This window comes from Antechinus flavipes, chromosome 1 (assembly GCF_016432865.1).
Source record: "Antechinus flavipes isolate AdamAnt ecotype Samford, QLD, Australia chromosome 1, AdamAnt_v2, whole genome shotgun sequence".
In the NCBI taxonomy this organism is placed as follows: Eukaryota; Metazoa; Chordata; class Mammalia; order Dasyuromorphia; family Dasyuridae; genus Antechinus; species Antechinus flavipes.
In genome coordinates this window covers 553,506,403-553,530,754 of record NC_067398.1, presented here as the reverse complement: position 1 = coordinate 553,530,754, position 24,352 = coordinate 553,506,403, and the positions used below count along the sequence as shown (strand labels likewise).

General features: G+C 36.3%; 1 protein-coding gene across 1 annotated transcript in view; it reads right to left on the bottom strand.

Annotated features, from left to right (window-relative positions):
• Positions 1-20,859, bottom strand: part of NEDD9 (neural precursor cell expressed, developmentally down-regulated 9) — a 59,286-nt gene extending 38,427 nt beyond the window's left edge. Inside the window, exon 1 of the mRNA XM_051970687.1 lies at positions 19,872-20,859. Coding sequence (XP_051826647.1) covers positions 19,872-19,883 — 12 coding nt within the window. The 5' untranslated portion in view covers positions 19,884-20,859. The remainder of the gene's footprint in view (positions 1-19,871) is intronic.
• Between the last annotated feature and the right edge of the window lie 3,493 nt (positions 20,860-24,352).

Here is a 24,352-nt window from a genome sequence, read left to right as displayed (position 1 = left end):
GCAGCTGGGTCAGCTGAAGTGACTTGTCAATAAAGACCCCCAAATCATTCTAGCTTCTTGTCAACATGCCACAATTTGATTCAATAAACATTTATTAAAGTTCAAGTCTTAGTTCTACTGCTTGCTGACCTTGGGCTTTGTACAGGGTATTTTGCCACTCTATGCCTCAATTTCCTCAAGATTAAAATGAAGAATTTAGATGATCTCAAAATTCTCTTCTATGTTGATGAGTTCCTAAATGCCTTCTAGGTACAAGGTGTCTCTAGAGAGACAAAGATAGATTAAAATGCTAATCACTGCTCTCAAGAAGCTTTTGATCTATGAGGAAGAAAGATGTATCCAAGTAAGCTGGAATGTGGGAAGACCAAAGGAACTGTCCATGATCATGGTCCAATGTTCTTAGACTATATCACATTTTCTAAAAAAAATTGCCTCCAAATCATCTCATTTCTCTCTAGGCTGCATTCCATTCTTTTTTTTTTTTTTTTTCCCTAGTCAAGGGGCAAAGTTTTATTGAACATTCTTTCTCTATCATGCTCCCCAAACTTTATCCAGCTAACTCACTCTATCTCTTGAATTCATAGAAAGTACCTTCTGTCCCTGCTGCCTCTCTCTTGGACTGAATGGCTCTACCCCAAAATCACCATATGGGTATCCCATGCCAGCTACATCATATTTTCCTCTTGGCTACCCTCCAAACTTTCTCTGATTTCTTGGTCTCTTCCTTCCCCAATAGACACCTTTGTTTCTCTATCTCCAACTCCTTCAGCTTCCTTTATGTATAGTCTTCCCATTAGAATGCAAGCTCCTTGAGGGCTGAGATCACTTTCTAATTGTACTTGTATTTCTATTGCAATGTCTAGCACATGATAAGTGCTTAATAAAAACTTGTCTGACTGAATTTCAGAAATGTTCCCATCAAATGATTAATCTAATGCTACCTATAACCATTAAGATACCACAAGAATTCATGGTTTCAGTAGTATATCTTTTCACTTCATTGACTTGGTTTGGTGAAAGATTTCAAGAGTTGTTATATCCCCCAAATCTGTTACTCTGTGGCCAACCTGGTGGTAAGCTTATCTAAACTTAGCTAGATTGGTCTTTGAAGGCATATAGTTCTCAGCTTATTGACTAGTCCAGACTTGAAATTTTTCCAATTTGGCAAAATCTACCAGAGCTGCCACTCTGAGGCACAGAAGCAGAGTGTGGTATATTCATAAAAATCAGCTTTAATGGATGACTTAAAGATATTTCAGGACAAAAACTAAAATTAGCTGAGGTTTGGAAAACAGCCCTAAAGGCCATGAGTTCTGTTCATCAGGATCCTTACATCTAATTTCCTAGCACAGGAGAAATAGGGAGATTTTGCTTCTAGCTGGATTCAATATAGAATTTGTTTTAAGTAATAAACTAGAAAAAATTAGAGTATTCTCCCCCATTTTTTACACAGATAACCAGTCTGGGCAGGGTGCTCAGTGGGAATGATGAGATAACCGACCCATTGTGAAAACGAAGGTCCCAGCGGTCTTAAACGCGGAGAAGGCAAAATGAAAGGAGGTCAGGCAGGAAAGTATCCAGCCCTTCCTAATAAAATAAACTGAGAATGACGTAGGTAAGAAGACTGCACTAAGCGTATACAATCACAGAGCAAACAGGAAAGAAAAAAAAATAGGAGCTAGCCAACTTGGAGATTAAATACAATGACCCCTTTAAAAGAGCTCTCTCTCTCTCTTTCCTTCTGAGAAGCAATTTGAGGCAAGGAGGTGTTTAGATTCTTCATTTTTCCTGGTTCCCAAGCTACGTACCAGAGGCAAGCTCTCAGAAGGAACCAGGAAAATGCCAGTTTCTCATAGGGAGCTATAACCTTAGGACATGTGATTACCTTTTTTTTTTTTTTCATGGGGGGGGGGGGAGGTGTTCCTTCCCTGCTTAGCTATCATAAAGCAGGGTGAGTTTAGAGGTTTCAAGCCAGGACATTCATATATTCTTTCAAGCAGGGAAGGTGTGATTTGTAATTTTCATGATCACATAAACTACTCCTTCTAGAGAACTGAGAAACAAAGGAGTAAGGCGGCTCCCCAAATCAGCTGTAGCCACATACTGATAATATCACCAGTGACCAGGCTTTGTGACAAGACTTCTTCCTCTTCCTATTTTTGATCTATTTTTATAACCCAGGAATCCTTGCCAAGACTTCAGTGCTGGCACATTTTTTGACTTTTTTTATATCTGACTCCAATTTAGGAAAATGGGGTTTGGACTAATTGGGATAGAAGGAGAAAGACAAAGACATAGTTCCTTCTCTCCCTCAGTCCTTCCCTTCTGCCATTTATTCATTCCTTCATTCATTCATGCAACATTCAACAAGCATGTCCCATTTAAAAGGAAACTCAAAAAGGAATGTTCAATCACTAGAGAAATCAGAGGCTCAAGTATGATTACACTTTAGAGTGAATGTCTGTACATGTAAAGGGGGCAGAAGTGGAAGCATTTTTACTACTGTTACTAAAAAAAGTTATGAGAGCTGCAGCTCTTTTTTTTTTTTTTTTACTGTATTTCTTTCTCATTTATTCTTAAATGCTACCTCTGAAATAAATGGTGTTATCTAATTTCAACAAAAAAGTATTCATACTCTAGAATCTAGAGTTTATTATCTAGAGTCTAGATAATTAGTTGAAACATGTGTGTGTATATATATATATACACATATATGTATGTATGTATATATGTTTTTATATTCATATTAGGTTCTTTTAGCTGAATATATTCTAAAGACTCAAAAAGTCATAATTTTTGAGGTATTTGTCCCTTTAAAGCTGGTAAAAAGCAGATAATCTATTATCTGATGATTACAATGGTCATTGATATCATAGGTTCATAAAATATCTTGTTAATAACCTTGCAAAGACAGAGCTGTTAAGGCAGATTATTCCTATTTTATAGATGGGAAACTGAGGATTTAAGAGATTAAATGACACACAGCAAGTGCTAGACTCAAGATTCCAACCCGGATTTCCTGATTTTCTCTCTAACCACTACAACCATCCAGCTCCCTCTTTCCTGATTTAAAAAAAAAAAAAAGGAATATGAATATATTTGTATTCAAATGTTTTGAAATTAATATTTGATTATAATTATGAAACATATTTTGTATTTCATGATTGAAATCAAACCCTAGAATTGTAGGAGTAAGACTGTAATCACAACAATTCACTTTAATAGTTTTTTAAAGATTTAAAGGCCGTTACCATTGAAATACACTCCTGATAAAGATGAGTGGAGCATCTGGCAAGAATAAGATATTACTAATAGACAGTCTGCATGCTTCTGAAATCTGTGGGATCTCTAGAGAACAAGAGGAAGACCACTAGCATAACATTTGTCTGCCCTACGACAAATTCATGGGATAACTGGGGGTGAGCATGAGTGGTTTGTGATCTTCCATGTTGGAAGGTATGTGCCCATGGAGGAGGTTTTAGATTCATTTGAGTAAGGTTTACAAAACACTTTCCCTACAACAATCCTAGGAGGTAGATTATACAAAATGAATTATCTTATTTTTCAGATGAAAAAATTAAAACTCAAACAGGTAGAATATTAGAACTGAGCTTAATTAGAACTGAACTCCTGATTGCTAGTTCAATGTTCTTCCCATTTCACTCAACTGTCATTTTGAACTTAAGCCCCAGCATCTTTCTCTGAACTGATCATTATGCATTATCAACCAACATTTTCTTACCAAAATTCCTTTGTCATCTAGACTAATTTGGACCAAATGTTTTCATCTTCTTAACTACATTTTCTCCTTATAGCCTTAATGAGTATCTAAGAGGATGTTTTCATACCTATCAGTTCTTTCTTTGGATTTTATCACTACTTTCCTGTAGGTCTTTTTTTTTTCCTGAGGCAATTAGGATTAAGTGACTTGCCCAGGATCACAAAATTAGGGAGTGTTAAGTGTCTGAGGCCAGATTTGAACTTAGGTCCTACTGACTATAGGGCTTCTGTAGGTCTTTAAAAATGTTTTATTGATATTCTTTCCTTTTTTCTTTTCTATCACTGCCATTCCCAACTGATCTCTCTTCTCCTTATAGAACCTTCCCTGCTGCTTGACAGGTCCAGTCAAGCAAAATAAATCAAAACATTGGCCATATTTGAAATTATATGTCTCATTCCACACCTCTAGGCCACACTAGTTCTCTGCCAAGAGATTCTCAAGCTTTGTGATCTTTTAGCATGGACCACATTTTTCTTTATGACAGCACCTCAGAGATATTTTAGTTATTCAACAAGTATTCATTTATTAAGAACTTACTATGTGTCAGGCACCTTGCTAAACAATGGGAACACAACAAAAGGCAGAAAACATTGTTCCTTTCTTCAAGGAGCTCACATCCTAAAGGACAACACGACAGAATATAGCTAGATATATACTAACATATATATTTATATGCACATATGTATGTGTTTGTGTATGTCTGCACATACATATATATACAGAGTAAATGGAAGATGATCTCAGAGAGAAGATCAAGGTAGAGTGTTATAAACAGAAGAAATAAAAAAGGGACCAGAAAAGGCTTCTTATAGCACATAGGAGTTGAGTTGAGAAGAAGGAAGTTAGGAAGCTAAGAGGCAAGGTGTCAGGGCATTCTAAGCACTGAGCACAAGCCAGTATAAAGTTAGAGAGAAAGGGAATAAGAGTTTCAATTTCAAGAAAGAACAAGAAGGTCAGAGGAACTGGACCATGAAGCATGTGGAGAGAGTAATACTTTTTTTTTTTTTTTTTTACAAAATAAACTTACCTACTAAGACTGGAAAAATAGAAAGGGACAAGGTTAAGTAGAGCTTTGAATGCCAAATAGAGAGTTTATATTTGATCTTGGAAGTAACAGAAAACCACTAAGCACTCATCTGATAGGGAAAGGATATGGACAGGCCTATGCCTTAGAAAAATCACTTTGATAAGTGGATATAGGAAATAGAGAGAGGCTTAAAACAGGAGGGTGTCCAGGGGAGAGGTGATAAGATCCTGAACTAATAATGTCTACTGGATCAGATAAAAGATGCATGAGAAATGTTGTGAAGATAGAAACAAAAAAATTAGGTAATAAAATGGATCCGGGGTGAGTCATAGTAATGAGTTGAAGATGACCCCAAGGCCTCTGAATGGAAGAAACTAGAGGCAAATCTGGCTTGATGCAAGAAGCAACCTAACAGAGCTACCCCAAAGTAGAACAGTAGGCAATGAATTCTCTACTTAAAAATGCTTCAAGGGTAGAGTTTCAAATATTAGTTCTCTCCTTTTAGATACTAGTGCCTATTATCATAGGTACAGTACCAAAGGAATAATTATTGAGTTATGGAGTTTATAAGAGGCTTTTTAAAAAGTAGGCTATGAATGCATATTGAAGAATATTTTCTTTTTTTTTTTTTGATCTGTTTTGCAACATGGACAAATATGGAAATGTTTTGCATGACTGCACATGTATAATCTATATCAAATTGCTTGCCTTCTCAAAAATGGGGGAGGGGAGGGAAGAAGAGAATACAAATTTCTAAAAAAGAAAGTTAAATATTATTTTTACATATAATTTTTAAAATGTAGTAAAATTAAAAAAAAAAACTCAACCACAAAACAAAAATTAAGTCTGAAACTTTTTTCCTTTCCTATACTCAGAGAGAAGGCTATCCAAAGCTATTTGTTAACTCCTTGGTTTAGGACTGAAGAAATATGGGAATGTCACATGCTTAAATGATTCTGTCTCTTATCAGAAAAATCAAGCTTTTGAATTTTGAAGCATGAAACTGAATGCTCAATAGAGAGAAAAACAGAGATATCGAAAGATTCAGAGAGACAGAGACAGAGAGAGAAGAGAGGAAAGGAAAAGAGAAGAGAGGAAAAGAGAAGAGAAGAGAGGAAAGGAGAAGAGAAGAGAGGAAAAGAGAAGAGAAGAGAGGAAAGGAGAGGAGAAGAGAGGAAAGAAGAAGAGAAGAGAAGAAAGGAGAAGAAAAGAGAGGAAAGGAAAATAGAGAGGAGAGGAGAAGAGAGGAAAGGAGAAGAGAAGAGAGGAAAGAAGAAGAGAAGAAAGGAGAATAGAGGGGAGGAGAAGGGAAGAGAAGAGAGAGAAAAGGAGAGGAGAGAAGAGAAGAGAGGAAAGAAGAGGAGAGGAGAAGAGAAGAGAGGAAAGAAGAGAGGAGAAGAGAAGAGAGGAAAGGAGAAGAGAGGAGAGGAGATGAGAGAAGAGGAAAAGAGAGGAGAAGAGAAGAGAGGAAAGGAGAAGAGAAGAGAAAAGAGGAAAAGAGAAGAGAGGAGAGGAGAAGAGAAAAGAGGAGAAGAGAAGAGAGGAGAGGAAAAGAGAAAAGAGGAAAGAAAAAGAGAAGAGAAGAGGAGAAAAGAAGAGAGGAAAGGAGAGAAGAGAAGAGAAGAGAGGAAAGAAGAGGAGAGGAGAAGGGAAGAAAGGAGAAGAGAAGAGAAGAGAAAAAAGGAAAGGAGAGGAGAGGCAGAAAAATAATGAATGCTTCCTGTATCTTTTTTCCTATGTGGATTCAATAAATAATTATTGAATTGATTCTCCTCCCCCAAATCAATAACTGATCTTTTCTTTCTTGGATCTTAGGCTATTCATTCTGTTTGGACCTCAACATATTTATGCAACTTACATTATACTTACCTGAGTACTTGTTCTCTTCCCTCCCAAGTCTTCCAATTAGATTATCAACTCATTAAGAGTGGGGACCTTGTGCTGTTTTATCTTTGAATTTTTTGGGTTCAGCAATGCACACTGTACCTGGTAGGGGCTTAAGCAATGTTTATTGACATGAATTGAGAAAGAGATGTGGAATTGGAGCACAGGATTCTGAATCCTAGATTAGGAAGATGTCAGTAATTGACCTGTGGTCTACTTTGAAGGATCTAAGTATTAGAATGGGAGTTAAAAATGGGACAATCACAATTTGCTATTGTAGTATTTTTTGGCAAGAGAAATCACCATCATATAGTGGTGAAGGACTAGGGTCCAGCTACTTAGAAAACAGGTATATTTTATAGAGGTAAAAAATAACCAATATTATTGGGTAGTTTGGGAGCAGTTCCATTCATCTTTCTTGAAAGACCAATGTACCATCCTGTACTTGTAGCTTCTGTATAGGTACTTGGGAAAGAGAGCTTTGATTAATTTGAAGAGGAGTAAGGGTCTATAATCCATTAGGAAAAAAAAAAAGCTTATTTTGCCTTTAGGCGATTAAACAAAAACCAACACATGTGAGTAACCAACAACTAATATGGTAGATAGATAAAGGAGGAGATCAATCTATTTTCTGATGCTTTTCTAGTTTATTTTCTTATGTGAAGCCTGAATGTGATAAGACTTCCATCTGTTCTTAGTCTAAGGTTTATGTACTGCTACCCTCAGGTCACTGCTGACCTTTCAGAGTTTGAAATTTTAATGACTCTTTTTTCAGGTCTTATGTGTATTTTAGTTTAGCTAGAATGAAAACTTTGAAGTCATGATACCTCATACTCTACTATACTATGGACGTGTAGTCAAACCCCTGCTTGAATATTTCCAGTGACAAGAAACTACTTATATCCCATTTGTTGGGGCAGCTCTAATTGTAAGAACATTTTTCTTCACATGGAGCTAAATTCTTCTTTCCTGAAATAACCTGTTTTCCACTGTCCTACCTAAATTACCAAGTCCAAATAAAAGTCCCATTTGGAGATAACAAACTTAGCTGAGAAGGCAAATAAACTCACTAGTTATTAGGAATACTACAGTGTCAAAGGAATAAAGTCTAATCCATAGTTATATGGCATCGTTTCTCAAAAGTAGGAGAGAAAGAAGAAGGTAGGTGGAGAAGTGGGATAAAACTTCAAAAAGAAATTGTTTAGAGAGTAGGTGTGTGGGCAGGATTGCACATGAATGTATATTTATACAAAGATATTATGTAGCAATATAATATGATTTTACTTACATCATTTTATTAAAGGGCCAGTCCCAAATTTATACAAGATCTATAGCTATACCCAGTCTACTGAGAGACCTACGAGTAGCAAGGAAGTGCTGCTTTCATGGACAGAAAACCATAATCTGAACTGATACAACTACTTAGTATTTTGTGGTATTCACATGAACTAGTTGGGGTTTAATATATGAAGAGGAAGTGTCATTTTGGTTAGGTGATGACATTTTCAGCTCAACATAATTGTGGAAAAAACTATGATATGACTTCCAAGGGATCCTTTTTTTTTTTTTTTTTGGTATTACAACTCTCACTCTCCTAATAAAATAATGATTTAAAAAACCTGAAGCCTTCAAAGACTCCCTTTTCAATGCTGCCCTTTTCCCAAGCAGTAGATGGCTTGATAAATAATTACTGAATTGATTCTCCTCCCCCAAACCCATAACTGATCTTTTCTTCCTTGGATCTTAGGCTATTCATTCTGTTTGGACCTCAAAGTATTTACGCAAGTTACATTATATTTACCTGAGTACTTGTTCTCCTCCCTCCCAAGTTTTCCAATTAGATTATCAACTCATTAAAAATGGGGACCTTGTGCTGTTTTATCTTTGAATCTTTTGGGTCCAGCAATGCACACTGTACATGTAGGGGCATAAGCGATGTTTATTGACATGAATTGAGAAAGAGATGTGGAGCTGAAGGACAGGATTCTGAATCCTAGTATTGCTACTCACTACTTATGTGAATGACTTTGGACACATCACTTAGCTACTCTGGATCTGGGTCTCCTCATCTCTAAAATGGGAGGCTTATGCTATTAATGTCCTTTCTAGCTCTAAATATGTAATCATATAAATGAAAGCATAACCATTATCATAGTATTCTTAAGAATTTGTGAATTGTGGATCATCAGTTGTACTACTCCCCCACCAAAAAAAAAAAAAATCTTCAGGGAGAAGAAAACAAATGAGAATCCTTGGCCTGAAATGAAATTACCTCATCATGATTACACCTGCCACACCAAAACACAGGCGGCGCAGAGCAACTAAGTTCTTTCCCTACAGCAATGAAATAAGCTGCGTCTATAATTAAGATCTTAGTAAGGATAGGAGGCTTGATGCTGCTGCTGCCACAGGCTATAAAGAATAGAACTACTACTCCAAGTTTCAAAAGAGAAAAACTGAAATTCAATCCTGATGCTTGCTTAGAGGTTTCAGGTGTTCCAAACAATTCTTATATTTCAAATAGACCTTTTCATGTAGAAACTTATGTCCAAAGATGGATATTTTGGCAATAAAGAAATGTACCATGCACAAGTGGGAGGGAAGGTATAAGGGAAGATGTAGCATTTGAGAGACCTGGGTTCTTGTTCCTGGATCTTCCTCTTAAGCTTTCTTTGGTCTTCCATTTTCTCATTTGTAAAAAAAAAGAAGTTTGGATGGAATGATCCTTAAGATTTTTTCCAACTTCAAAACAGTGAGGGAATTTCCTTGGTCTCTCTGGCGCCCTTCAGCTCTAATATTCATTTATCAGCTTCATAGGGAGAATTTGCCTCAATCCCTACAAGGACAAATCCATTCAAAAACATGTCAAGTGTAACTACAAGAAGCTGATTGAGATTCCAAGCATTTTAACTTGACGTAGATGTCTGCAGATGAATTTGAAAAATTTATGACAAGCATCATCATGACAAAGACAAGGATGCTAATTATAGATACAGATCCTAAGCATAGACACACTCCTCATGTATAATAAATCGTAATAGGTTGTGATTGGCCTTTGGGAGAAAAAGATAAGTTCTGATGAAAGTCTATCTAGTGTAAATAGATATTTTACCCCGTGAGCAAACTGACATTTTATTGAGAGTCAAATTTTATTCCCAAAACATTCATAGCTTTTGTGGGATTCATTATCAAGGGGGAATAATTCATAAAGGCAAGAAATTCCAACTTCACAGAGAAATGATGGCTATTTAGGGGGAAGAGATCTGATGTTTATATCTCCCTCCCCTTTTTTGGGAAAGGACAATCCAGGTTAATTCTATAAATGAAATGAACTGGAAAATAATTAAGAACCATAACAGAATCTATCACCAAAGTGCACCTAGATAGGACCTGACAGATCATCTCATTTAAGCCCACTTATTTAAGAGATGAAAATGAAAACCAACTCTACTAAAAGCTCTGCCATCCTATCCCTGAGCCACTGGCCTGTTTCCTGTCAAGAAGTGACAATTCAAACTTATTAAAGGAAAATCATCTTTATGGAAGAATACTGAAATGTCCCTTTGAGTACAGAATGGTTGCTCTCCTTCACACTCAAAGAGGACCAAAATGACATCATTATGTAGGGGTCAACATATAGTGTTTCAGACTGTGGCTGAGCAGATGAATACAAGTTCTGGAAGGCTCTACCACAGGTCAGGCACAAACAGTTCTTATGAACACTTGGAATGGAGATGTCTCTAAATTTGTGCATCTTAAGTTTCTTTTGAGCTACTATTCTGAATGCAGAGTACACCAGGAACCTGCTAAGCTGCCAGCTCATTACTATGCAGCTTCTGGCAATAGATAATAAAGGGGGTCTCAGTCTGAGGGCTTTGCACTAAATGCTACTGTTGGACAGAGGGAAGAGACCCTAGTGGCACATTCATCCCCTGGTTTGATTGCTGTGGCAACAGTACTTTAAGAGATGGGGGTGGGAGTAGTATAGAGGTAAGGAAAGAAATTTCATTCTGGAAGTGACCTTCTGGATAATTTAGTTCAAATGAAGCCCCTTCATTATATATAAGCTAAGTGAGATCCAGAGAAGTTAAATAATTTATGCAATGGTATAGTTGTAAATGTTAGATCCAAGACTCAAATCCATGGTCTCTGATTACAAATTTGGCACATTTTCCACAGTCCCACTGGACTCACCAAAGCCCTGACATGGATGATAACAATTTTATTATTGTACTGATATTATTTTACTGACATCATTTTTATTAAAGAGGTGGATCATGGAATGTCTAATCAACTTAGAACTGACCATACCAACTTTGTGATATTAACCTTTTTGGACATAATAGACAACTCTGACTCCCTGTCACTGTGGCAGCAACTGATAAGACATATATGTAAGTTTATTTCAAATAAAATTATTGGGCTACCACAAAAGATGGAAATAAATGGAAAGTCTATTAATTGAGGAATGGATAATAAATTGTTTTATATGAGTGTAATAGAGTACTACTGTGCTATATGAAGGTTAAGTAAAAGATGATTTTAAAAAGACATAGAAAGAACTATATGAATTGATGCAGAGTAAAGTTAGCAGAACCAAAAGAACAACAAATCAGTATTATAAAGATGAACTTTTGAGGACTTTGATATATTGATGAAAAGTGAAATGAGTAGATTAAAAAAAAACTTATATAATAATAGCATTTTAAAAACAAAAACCTTTGAAAGCTATAAGAATCATAGTCAATATAATGACCACTCACAATTCCAGAGGACCAATTATGATACATGCCATTCATGAAAGAGGATGAATTTAGGGTACAGAAAGAGACACAACCATTGAGGGAGTTTGACTATATAAAAATATTACAATAACTTTCTTCTTCTTTTCTCTTTTTTAATTAAATGAGGATAGGTGGAGAAAAAGATTTGTTACTTTTTTAAAAATAAAAAAGTAGGGGGTACACACTACAGATGTGTGTACTTTTAGATGAGGTTACTGTTAACTGTTTTACTTTGTTATAAGAAGTATCTCATGGAGTGGGAGTAATCTGTAAATGTTTGTAATGTAAAAACAAAACACATCAGTAAATTTTTAGAGAAAATGAACAACCTATCTGCATAGCGTGCTTTAAGGCTTATAAAGGACTTTCTTTACAATATAATTCTGTGGGTCAGGAGAATAAATATTAATCCCCATTCTACAAATGGAGAAATAGTCATATTGGTTAAACAACCAGCCCATGAGCACATAGCTATTATGGGTCACAGTTGGCATTCAAACCACTGACAGATTATCACACTAGAATTAATAATTAATTAAAATCCTATCCCCCTCAGTGCTTCTTGGGTACCATAAATTCTCATAAAGATAATAATACTAGTTCACATTTGTATTGTCCTTTGAATTTTATAAAGACTCACAACAACTCCATGAAGTAGATAATGCAAATATTATCATACCCATTTTATAGAAAAGGAGACTGAGGTTCAGGGAAATCAAATGCATTAGTCAGTATTACACAGTTAGTAAAGTGTCAAAGCCAGAATTCAAACTCCTATCTCAACTCTAAGACCAGTACTCTTTTCACTATATGCCAGAACTATTTGAGAAACCACAATAGCAGAGGAAGAGGTGGGAAAAAATCAAGATTAAGTTAGTGGAAAAAACCAACGTCAAAGCACAAGTGGAAACTAGATCCTACTGGAGTTTCTGAGGCATTTGTCATCTATGCATCCTACACATATTTACTTATTCATTCTTTAAAGCAATGATCTTGTTCTTGACTTCCTGGTAAGCACAACCACCAAAATACCACATGAGAAATACTTTGTGTAACAACTAAAGCCTGGAAGTCCCAGATATTTTTAGAGAATACTGCTTTTGCAATTTGATTGTAAGGATTCACTTCAGCTTATGGATTGTGAGATTCTAAAATAAAAAAAAAAACAAAACCCAAACAAAAACCCAAATATGTAAGTTCATTTCAAATAAAATTATTGGGCTACCACAAAAGATGGAAATAAATGGAAAGTCTTTCTCTCTCTCTCTCTTCTCTTATCTTCCTCACTATGTTTTCTAGAGTCATAGCTAATACTGTGACATATGTTGTCTTTCTTATACCATAATAAAGTACCACCATACTGAAAGACTCTCAGGCTATATACTAACTATTCCTGTAGAATGTAAACTTGTTCTTAGAGGGCTGAGGAGTGAGACTATTAACAGGACACCTAATGATAGGTGAGGAAGATTGTTCAGCTTGGTCCTGGGCTTTTGAAATGTAGTCCCCAGCAGTGCCCATCTCTCACCACAATCCTTCTCTATACCTTAACGACCATGGGAAGACATCTGGAATGTCCAGGGTAAATAAGATAGAGGGTTTGGGGTTGGCAAAGTACAAACATTCCCTTTTTTTCTCTTTCCGTGGCCAAGTGCTTTGTAGTCATTCATTGCCTAGGAAACAGGCAGCTCCTCTTGGGCATTTGAGGCTGGAAAATATAGTATTTTGTCCCAGTGACACTGTTTTGTTTGTCTTGGCAAACAGTCCTGGTAATTAAGTCTATATGTTACTTATACAGTGGTGCCACAGTGCTAATGGCTGGCATCTCAAGCCAATTTGTTTAGATTTCTCTCTAACCCCCCAAATTATCTAAAAATAGATAACCAAGAACCAAGACCTTATGTTTCACATTTGCGTCACTCTGGTTGAAATGGGATAAAGATTTATCCCATGAACTTCCCTCAAAACTGTCTCCTGCCCTGGTCTCTCCCCATTCTACCTTAATTTATTGGTGGCTTTTATAAACTATGATATTCTCAATTCCTTAATCTCTCCCCCTTCGTACTTTTCCAGCTATGGATAACAATCTAAGATAAAACAAAACAAAACTCTAGTGAACTTTCTCACTTTTCTGAGAGGTTGGACTGTACAATTTAATTGGCAATTGGCAGTTTTAGCTTTGAATCATTTGATTGTAGTTGTCTCTCTCCCTGTCTTATTTTTCCAAGTAGATTCTGGGCTCCAAGATGGTATCCTCCACAATGCTCAGCCAGAATATAGGCTTTCTCATGAAGTAAATGCTTCAATGTTGATTATGATGATGATAGTAATTCATTAAAATGACGTTATATTATTAGATCAATGGAGTAGTTTAAATCCTTCAGTTTCCTATTTGAGCCTGCATCTCTAAAGTGTGAGTAAATCTAGAAGAATCTGGGGAGGAAAAAACAAACCTTAAGAGTTACTGTGGTCCAGTGGTAAAAAAGCACAGGCTACAGAGTTAGACTCCTTGGACTCCAATCCTGTCTTTGAGGTTTAGGTAAGGTAATTAATCTCCCTAGGTCTCAGTTTACTAATCTATAAATTGAAGGGACAGAGCTGAATTTATCAGCACTAGATCTAAGACCCAAAGGACAATAAAAGTTTCAAATCCCACTTCTGACACTCACTAGTGACTGAGGTGAAGTTACTCTGCTTTTCAATGCCCTAAGGAACTTTTTCTAGAAGACTGTCAGTTATAACCAGGCTGTCCATCTGAATTACTAGAGGGAATTATACCAATGAAATCACAGGTCTCAATAACAACAAATCCACACCCTTGGGATAACCAGTGCAAAGTGAACATTTTCTCCCTCTGTGTGATCATAAACACTATCACAGAGTGTCCCAGTCTATCAGCCCTTTGTACTCTGCCCTCTATTTGGTGCTAATATAAAGCTGCCTTTACTTGAAAATATAGGATAACTTTGCTTGCACTCATAGAATCTGACTTCAAACAGGCCAGTACAGACAAGTACACACACAGTCAAGGTTACAAGGTATCATTTAGATAGTGATTGGGTTGGATAGAGTTAATTAGTAAGGGAGTGGTAATTACATCCATGGGGAGCTGAAGAGAGTAAAGGGACTGTAAGGGAATTAGAGAAACAAATGTTTAGATTTTTTTATGGAGTGAATGAGTAGGGAGATTTTACTTGTGGAAAGTGAATTTCAACAGTCATATGGGCATAAAGAGGCAAAGGCAAGTTCAAGTGATGAGAATGATTCTTCCACAGATGAAAAAGAAAGGGATAACACAATACTGTGTCTTAAGGGGCTCAATTGTGTGTGTGTGTGTGTGTGTGTGTGTGTGTGTGTGTGTGTGTGTGTGTGGAGAGAGAGAGACAGAGAGACAGACACAGAAACACATAGAGAGACACAGAGAGGAGAGAGACAGAGAGATAGAAAGTGACAGACAGAGACACAGAGAAACACAGAAAGATACAGGAAGACAGACACACACAGAGACAGAGAGAGATACCAAAAGGAGATTGTATATGAAGTTCATAGAAAATTGGATGAAAAATGGAAAATGACGTGGGTAAGGGGTCAAAGTTTGGGATAAGAAACAACAACAAAGGATCTTAAGAGTTAGGAAAAGATTTCTTTACAAGACTGTGAAGCAGACAGGAAGTCACTGATGAATTCTGAGAACAGAACTGATGTGTATTCCAGCGATGAAAAGATGCTAAAGGAATCCTTGGTATGTTACACACTGTGCAGCCTGCTAAATTGGGTTGTATGGGCACATCACCTTGGTGTTTAGGAAAATGTTCTGGTTCACTGACACTTGAATAATTCAGCTCCCAAAACGTTAATGATTTTCTATAATGATGTTATGCAAATAGCCATTGCTTTTATTTTAAGCTGATTCTTAAAATAAAAGGTGACTCAGTTCTTTTAAAGAGAGTTTGGAATACATGCAATAGAACTTTTAGAAAAGAAAAAAAAATCTTAAGTTTTACCTTAAACAAAACAGCAGAGAGCATATTGGGACTGAATGGAAGTATAATAATCAATACAGACTATGGCCAAGCCATCTTCTCCATTCTTTCTTATCAGATTTGCATATTCCACATACAGAAAGTGTCTCAAAGACCTTTGAAGCAATTTTCATGGTGTCAAATCTTAATTAAAACTTGTTTGTTGGTTGGAATGTCACTTCAAGAGTCTGTGTAAGAATTTAATGTTGTAGTGTTTCTAAATCACCTTGTGTCTATTTTTTTCCCTGCTCAGATGGATGATTTACAGGAATGTTTTTTTTTTTTTTTAAATCCTTATATGGCAAAAATAAACCAGCAGAATTTAAGGATTGGAGAGGCAAAGAAGTTCAGAAATTGGCAAGGTCACAGATGAAGTCAAAGGCGAAGCTGGAGTAAGTCTTAAAAGTCAACCAAACAGCATTTAGTGAGTACTCACAGAGTTGATTATGATAGAGAAAGAAATCTTAGACTCCTGGTCAAACACAGCTGTACATATACTTACTCACATCATCCTCCTGGATAACCAAGACTAACTGTCTCCCTCTCTGTTAACTCAATAGATGGAAATTTTTCTATAGGCAGGTGAGGAAAATAAGTCAAAGAGGTACTATAGACAAATTAGTGAATTCTCACTATAGATAGAGGAACATATAGAAAATTATTAAGAAACTAGGCCCCCCCCCCAATTTTTTATCCATAGTACAAAATAATGGACTAGTTCTAAGAGAAACTGGATACAAATGAAAACAATGACTATTGTCTTTTCACGAAAGAATAAGAATACTGTCTTCGGGTATGTCTAAAAAGCAATTCATGCTTTTTAAGAAATTTAAAAATTAGTTCTTTGAGCACAGTTCTCAGGATTGCTATGAAACTGAAAATCAGTCTAAGATTGTGTTTGTGTGTCCCTTGCCTCTAGTGAAGTGACATCTGGCTAGTGTCTAATTAATATGATCTTTTATTATAGCCAATATGGAATAATTAAGCCTCTAAACCTTCTATTGGTCCTGAATTATCAAAGAATATTTTAAAGGTCCTAATTGGGTTTAAATTTGTAAATATAGAGTGAAGCTGTGTATAGAGTCAATTACATCACTATCAATTCTAGGAGTTTACAATGAAGTAATTATCTCTTACAGTGTATACTCAATGAAATTAACCCAATAACTGCCAAATTTACTAAATTAACCCAGGCATAGCCTATGGGTATTTGTCCTGCATAAATACTTTTAAGTAAAGTAGTTTAAACTTCCTGGGAGAAGTAAATATACCAGTCAAGCAGGAAACTTTATGTAATCTATAAACCCGATTCCCTCAATACAGTATTTTCTTCTTGTCTCTTTGTCTAGTCTATTCCATGAATCAGCTTCTCACACAAAATTCACCACTTCTAACTACAGAGGCAAATGAATAGTACAAAGAAGGGAAATTTTTCATCCAAATAGCATTTCATTTCATGTTCATAATACTGGATGGGTTCCCATAACATAGGGTCATATCCCACTGTGAAGACTTTTTTCCCCCTTTTCTTTTCTTTTTTTTTCTTTTTGGTGTGAAAAGTTTGAAAGGAATCACAGAGGGATTAAATTTATTATCATTGAGGTGTTTCATTAGGGAGCCATTGTAGTGTAGTGAACAGAACACAGAAATCTAGTAATTTGGTAATTAGAAGAACCAGGTTCTAATCCTGCTTCTGCCACTAGAAACTTAACCTCAATTAACCTCCTCATTTTTTGTGGCATGCAAAATTGAAATTATCAGACTTACCTTCTATACATCATAAGATTGTATGTATGATATATTGTATTTAACATATACTTTAACATATTTAACATGTATGGGACTACCTGACATCTAGGGGAGGGGATGGAGGAAAGGAGGGGAAAAGTTGGAACATAAGTTTTTGCAAGGGTCACAGTTAAAAATTACCTATGCATATGTTTTGTCATTAAAAAGCTATAATTTAAAAAAAATTGTATGTATGAATCATATGCTCATCAGATCTAGAGCTCAAAGAAACCTCTAGTACAACACCCTCATGTACAGAGCCTCAGGCTATGATTTGCTAAAATACCAAATTGATGGCAGATTTGGGACTAGAACTTAAGACCTTAACCCAAAATCAACTTCTCTTTGTGTTTTATATAACATTAAAGTCAGCTATCATTCTCACTGTTGGTCAGACATAAAACATAAACAATGGTTAAGGTTTTCTCCTTGAATATTAAATTGTAACTGTCATTGTCAATTACAGAGATGACATATGTCCTTCATTTTCCATAAAAGTAAAGTAAGTGTAAGGAGATAACAGATTTCAAAGTAATTTTGGTCTTTTGCTTAAAGATTTTAATGTTAAAATCCACCATTGGTGCAACTGTATATAGGATTATGAAATAATTTCTTTTTCTTAGAACAAGATTCTTGTCATAGCCTCAGATCAATGTAGCCAAATATACTTCTGTATTTATTAACTTTATATTTACATTGCATGCATTTTCACATAGATTTAGCTTTCCTTTTACAACAAAAGCTTCTGCCCATCAGAATCTTTTCATACTTTGTAGTTGGTATTCCCAGTGCCTGGCACTTAGTAGGCTCTTAATAAATTGAACTTATTTGCATAACGTCCTCTCATTGGCTAGAGGAGAAAATTCATTGGGATAAGGTAAAACCTTGTCACCTCCAACTCTTGATAATTGATTGATTGATTCTGCAAATTACTTAAGAAAGCCTTATAGCTCAGGAAATGCTTATGTCCATAAGGGGAGAAAATCACTCCCAAAATCCTATCCTGATGTGGGGAACTACAATTTTATTAAAGGAGAAGTACTCTTCTCATAGTACAACATTTCAATGGGCAGAAGTTTCTTTTAGCTACATAAAACAATGCTATTAACTGTAAGTTGGAATATGAATAAAGGAATTTAAATATCACTTATTGATCTAGACTGAAAGGAACAAAAAGCTTCCATTTCTGACAAAACATAGAGAAGGTGAAGTAGAAGGAGAAGAGTCTTGAATTTGGAGTCAAAAGAACTGTGTTCAAGTTTCATCTTTGCTGATTACTAGAGAGCAAGTTCTTCAGGACTTGTCTGCTCATCTATAAAATGAGGGGGTTGGAGTAGGCGAATCCCTTCCTGATCTAAATTTATGCCTTTCAGTATAATTAAAGTAAAAATGATGAAGATATTAGCTGTTTTGTACTATTTCATCCCCATTACTGCAATCAAAAAGTGACCGATAGTATAACCGTAACTGATTCCCATTGCTAGCAGATATTAGAACACATTATTCACAACCTGCAGTCAGAAACCGAGGGTATGAAACGATTCAAATTATGGGAAAAAGTAAGACTTTCCAAACAAGCACAATACTGAATGTCAATCAGTAAATACAAAGTTCCAATAAAAAAAATATCAGTGACTGTTCCTAACTCTCCGTTTCTGTCTCTTTTCTCTGTTTCTCTCTATGGAGCTTTCTTCTGAAATACAGATAGTCATGATTCACTCACTTCTCAGAATCAGTATAAGGTATACTACTCCATCTTTCTACCCCCCTAGTATAGCTTCTCTTCACATTAGATAAGGTTTGCATGCTCATTCCCTAGCACAGATGAGTACAATAAAATGAAAGAGACAGAGTAAGTTCCATTCTTCTTTTGCCAAGAATCAATGCAGAGGTTGAATTGCTGGAACAAGAACCTCCTAGCAGGGGACTAAAAGAAAATTCCGCTTAGAATTTTCAGGCATAAGAAATACACTTGAGCATGCTCTCAGGTCATCATTTCAGAGAACAAACAAACAAAAAAAACAATTGTTACACCCCGGCTTTGCCATATGACTGGGGAGAAGGGATCTCAAAATGCTTCATCAACAACTCAGTTAAGACGCCTGGGGTTTCGGTATCTCTCGCTAAAACACAGATGGCACACTGCTTTCTCCACCTAAAAGCAAGGCACTCTTAAGAACCTGAAATAAATCCTCTAGGGAAACCACTTTCCAGCAGCTTCGATTCCCCTTCCGAAGCCCCGGGGGCTCTGGGGGAAAAAACAGGGAGTAAACTTTCCCTAATACCTCCTCTTTTTTCAAAAGACAAATAACAGTATCTATCTTTACCCGCTGCTTTTAAATTGACTCCGAAAAAAAAACCTGGCAGGTCATTTCCTCCAACAACTTTCAGAAGAGACTGGTCCCAGCGGTTCAAAGACCTGCTGCGAATTCTCGGCAGAACTTCTAAGATAAATGTAGCCTGGGGTATTTCAGCTCAAGCTATTCAGGTCCCCAAGGGAGGGTACTTCAGAAGGCTGGAGTAGAAATGCCGCGGGCACACTCAAAGCAACAACTTTAGCAAGAAACTTGCAAAAAGAAACTTACCTTGTACTTCATTTCTGCAGCAGTAAATTCAGTCCTTTCTGGAACTAGTGAGACTGCATTGAAGGCTCAAGAATCTGCCTCGCCATGGAATGCTGGGTTAAATCAAAACGAGAGTGGTCCCAGGATTGAGGCTGGTTTGTCAGCTTGAATCTGCAGAGCTCTCGGTACTACTAAGTTTCTAAAGTCTCTGAGCTCATTGTTTTGATTGAGGAAGGCTGACTACTGAACTCATTTGCATACCGTCCCCTCATTGGATAACGAGGAGAGATTCCGCGGGACAAGGTAAAACTGATCCCACCCCCCTGCCTCTTAAATTCTAAAAATCCTGACAAAGAAGGCTTAATGCAAAGAGAGACTTTTTTTTTTAACTCGGAAAAGGGATGGGAAAACGGGAAGAAAAAACCGAGAGGTTTCCGAACTTGGTTACTCCCTCCTCCCCCCGCAAAAAAAAAAAAAAAATACACAAGGGAAAAAGAGTAAATTCTTTTTAAGATTAACTCAATTTTAAAAGAAATCTGCCCCACAAAGCAAGTTCTGACAGTCCTGTTTCCTGTGACCTAGCAACTCCTTCATACACCCGCTTCATTTCAAAGCCATTCACCTCACAATCTCTACATGAAACGAACTCTAGGAACAAAAGGTTTTCTGTCTCCAGTCCCCTTTTTACTAACCACCCCTGCTGATATCTCTTTTGGGATGGGGGAGAGTTGTTTGCTTTTTTTGTTCTTTTCAATGTTCAAAGTACACCCAGCGTCAGTCTACAGCAAGCCCCTGACACAAATCCCAATGACAAAAAAAAAAAAAAAAAAGAACTTTCCTGAATTCTCATGAGTGCCCGTCTTGGGTATCACTCACATTCGATGACCTTCCCTGACTTTGTTTAGTTAGGAGAAAGAAAGATCCTTAGGTTAGATTTTACGTCTCTATTGGTACTGGCCTGAACATCCCCTATCCATGTCTTTCTTTCACTAGAATGCTTCTTTTGATATCTGCCCCATGTAAATCTTCAGCTTTTGAACACTATGCTTTTTCCATTCTAGCTTTCTTGCTTTAAGGTTGAAATTGAACCGTTAACTCATCAATACTTTATAGGGAGAACAAAAATGCCAATCCTTTGATTAGATACTTTGAGTGTAAGACTTCAGTGATGTACGGAATATTGCACAAGACTGCCTTACACACAGTTAGGTGCTTAGATGGCATGGTGGGTATAGAATCCCCTACATCTTTTTCATTCAGTGTGATCCATAGCCAAATCTTTCCATAAATCATCCATAATGCATCTTGCCAATAGGCTGGGGTCCTTCCTATGCTCTTTGAATATCCCAAGGATACCAGTGTAGCACTTAGTTGTGTACCAATGTTGTTGCCACTCATTTTCTATCTATTGAATACACATCTCCTTTTCCAGTAGAATGTATTCTTGATGACATTCTTTATTGAACATTCATTAATTAAACAATTTGAGCAACCTAGTTACTCATTCTCCCTAGGGGAAACACAAAACACTGGCACAGATTTCATGATTTCTGTAAGGAGGCAAAGTTCCCATCAGTGGACAGTCTTAGTCCTTTTTAGTTTTCATCTAAAGGGGTAAAGAGAGGAGGGGGAAAAAGAAAGCTGAAGCAGCATCTTAGTGTACTGTTTGCTCCTTTTCACTGGGCCTCAAGATTAGGGTTTGGTGGATCCAGACAATAAGTATCCGTGAGTGGGATGGACTCCAACCAGACTACATGACTTGGATGGAAAATCAGCCTTTTTTTTTTTCCTGACCGAGTTGGAGTGAAATCAGTATTTTCCAAGTCCCAGATGGATCAAAATTCTGCTTTTAATGATGTAAGCAAAAAGGGCAAGAGAGCAGCTGTCCTTGAAAAGCTGTTTCCAGATTCAGGGTGGAACCCCAGTTTCATAGTTTAATGCAGCATTGATTCCCTGGAAATAGCCCATCATCAAGCATTACTAAGGTTTTCACTTTATAGCCTCAGTTCTGTCCTGTTCTAGTGTAATAGTTGGTCTGCTTCAGCCTCTTCCTAACCTTGTTTTGTGTGTGTGTGTGTGTGTGTGTGTGTGTGTGTGTGTGTATGTGTGTGTGTGTAAGGAAGTATCAGAACTTATAGGGGAAATGGGCAGAAATAATTTTATGAAGTTTTTTCTTTATAAGAAAGTAAACAGATAGTATTTTGTAGTTCAGGACACTACCTGTTAACCTCTCCATTCAGAGGTAAATTTTTGACAATAAGCAGGAAATTATTTTTGGTGTCTGTTTCCATTAGAAAGAACAATCAGTTTTTGGCTTTCCATCTCTAAGATTAGTTGTAGAGATGGGCATATAGGAGAACTTTATAACATTATCCAGGTTTCATTAATAGTAAATTGTTCTGTTTGATTTGACATAAAAAAGAACACCAAATATGTGATTATTATTTTGGAAGATTATATGAATGGGATGAATATGATGGAATACTACTGTAAGAAACAATGAAGGGGATGGTTTCAGAGAAACCTGGCTTATGTGTACTGATAAAAAGTGAAGTGAGCAGAACCGGGAAAAAAATGTCGCTTTAAATTTTATTTATTTATTTATTTTTGCTGAGGCAATTGGGGTTAAGTGACTTGCCAAGGATCACACAGCTAGGAAGTGTTAAGCAACTGAGACCACATTTGAATTCAAGTCCTCCTGACTTCAGAGCTGGTACTCTATCCACTGTGCCACTTAGCTGCCCCAAGAAAAAAATTATTTTAAAAAATCTAAGCAAATAATATGTAAAGACTAACAACTGAAAGGCTGAGGATTAATTATGTTGGTTTTTGCAATGACAATCATTCAAGGAAAATGGTTTCCTCAATGATGAAACATACTACCTACTTCCTAAATGTAGACTAAGGCTGCAGACATTTTATTTGGACATAACCATTGTGGGAATTTGTTTTGCTTGACTATACATCTTTGTTACAGGGACTTTGTTATTCTTTCTATATGGGGGAGGGAGAAAAAGGAGATGGGAGCAAGAAAAGGCAGAGTTTTGTTTACTGAACAATTTTAACTTAAAAAGACATTATAATTCTTCTTGATTTTTTTTTTCTTGAGAGGTATGTCAGTCTCTAGAGGAAACTTAGTATAATTGAAAAAGTACCAAATGTCAAATAAGAGTACCTATATTCAAGTTTTGACATGCACTTCCCAGGATCAAGCTAGCTGAAAGAGAGTTGAGAGGCCATATTGTTCAAAAACTTCATTTTATAAATAAGTAAACTAAGGATGAAAAAGGTTAGATGATTTACTCATAGTCGAGCAGATAGTACTCCTCAAAGGGTAAGATTTGAACATAAGTTCTAAGACCCCAGACCTGATATTCTTGCTACTGAATCATGTTGCCTCCATATTTTCTAGCTCTATAGCCTTGGCAACTTCATTAGCTTCAATGTTCTTATATGAAATATAGAGTAATTTTATTTGTACTACCTATCTCATATGGTTGTTGATTAGAAAGAATTTTGTAAATCTTAAAATCTGAAGGTATGTGAGTTATTGTTACATTCTAATAACTTTTGTTTCAAAAGGATGCTTAATCTCATTCCTAATTGCCAAAGGGTACCTTGTTCTATTTCTTTCAATTTCTACCTGGATCTTAATTCACAGAATCACAAATTAGCAGGAATCTCAGAGGATATCTATTGCCTTATATAATATTTCCAATTCATTATCCATCTTTTATTGAAAGATCTTCAGTGAGAAGGAACCCATTACTTCCCCAGAATGCCCAGTTGTAAAGCTCCAAGTCAGTGGTTCTCAAACTTTTGTTTTCAGTATCTTTATCCTATTAAAAATTATTGAGGATCTCTCCAAAGCGTTTTTGTTTATCTGGATTATATTTGTAGACATTTACCATATTGGAAATAAAAACTATTTTTGAATTTGTAGACCCTCTAAAAGGGTTTCAGAGATCCCCAGGATTCTCTAGACCATACTTTGAAAACCACTGCTTAAGTGTTAGAATATTTGTCTTCAAATATGTCTCTCTGCAACTTCCAGTCATTTTCCTTCATTTTTCTCCCTGGGGCCAAGCCAGACAACCCCAACACTTCTTCCATAAAATTGTCTTTCAAATATTTAAAGATAACTTTCTTGTCTACCTTCTCCTCACCTCTAACCACTAAGTCTTCACTCATGACTAAGCATGTCCATCTTGTTCTGTATATAGAAGTATTCAAGAAAAATTGAATACAGATTGTGAAGGACTTTAAATGTCAAATAGAGATTATATTTGCTTGTAAGGGATGGGGGCTATACTCTGTTTCAATAAATGTAATGCAGTAAAGGTAAGGCTTTGATATGAAATGTTTGGTATACTTGGTTTTAACTCCAGCTCCTTTATGAGGTATGAATCTCTTTGATTGGGTCAATCAGGAATCAGTGTGATTGGCTAATTAAATAAGCTGATAATGCTCCTAGGATAATGAAAGTCTTTCATAAGTTAGTC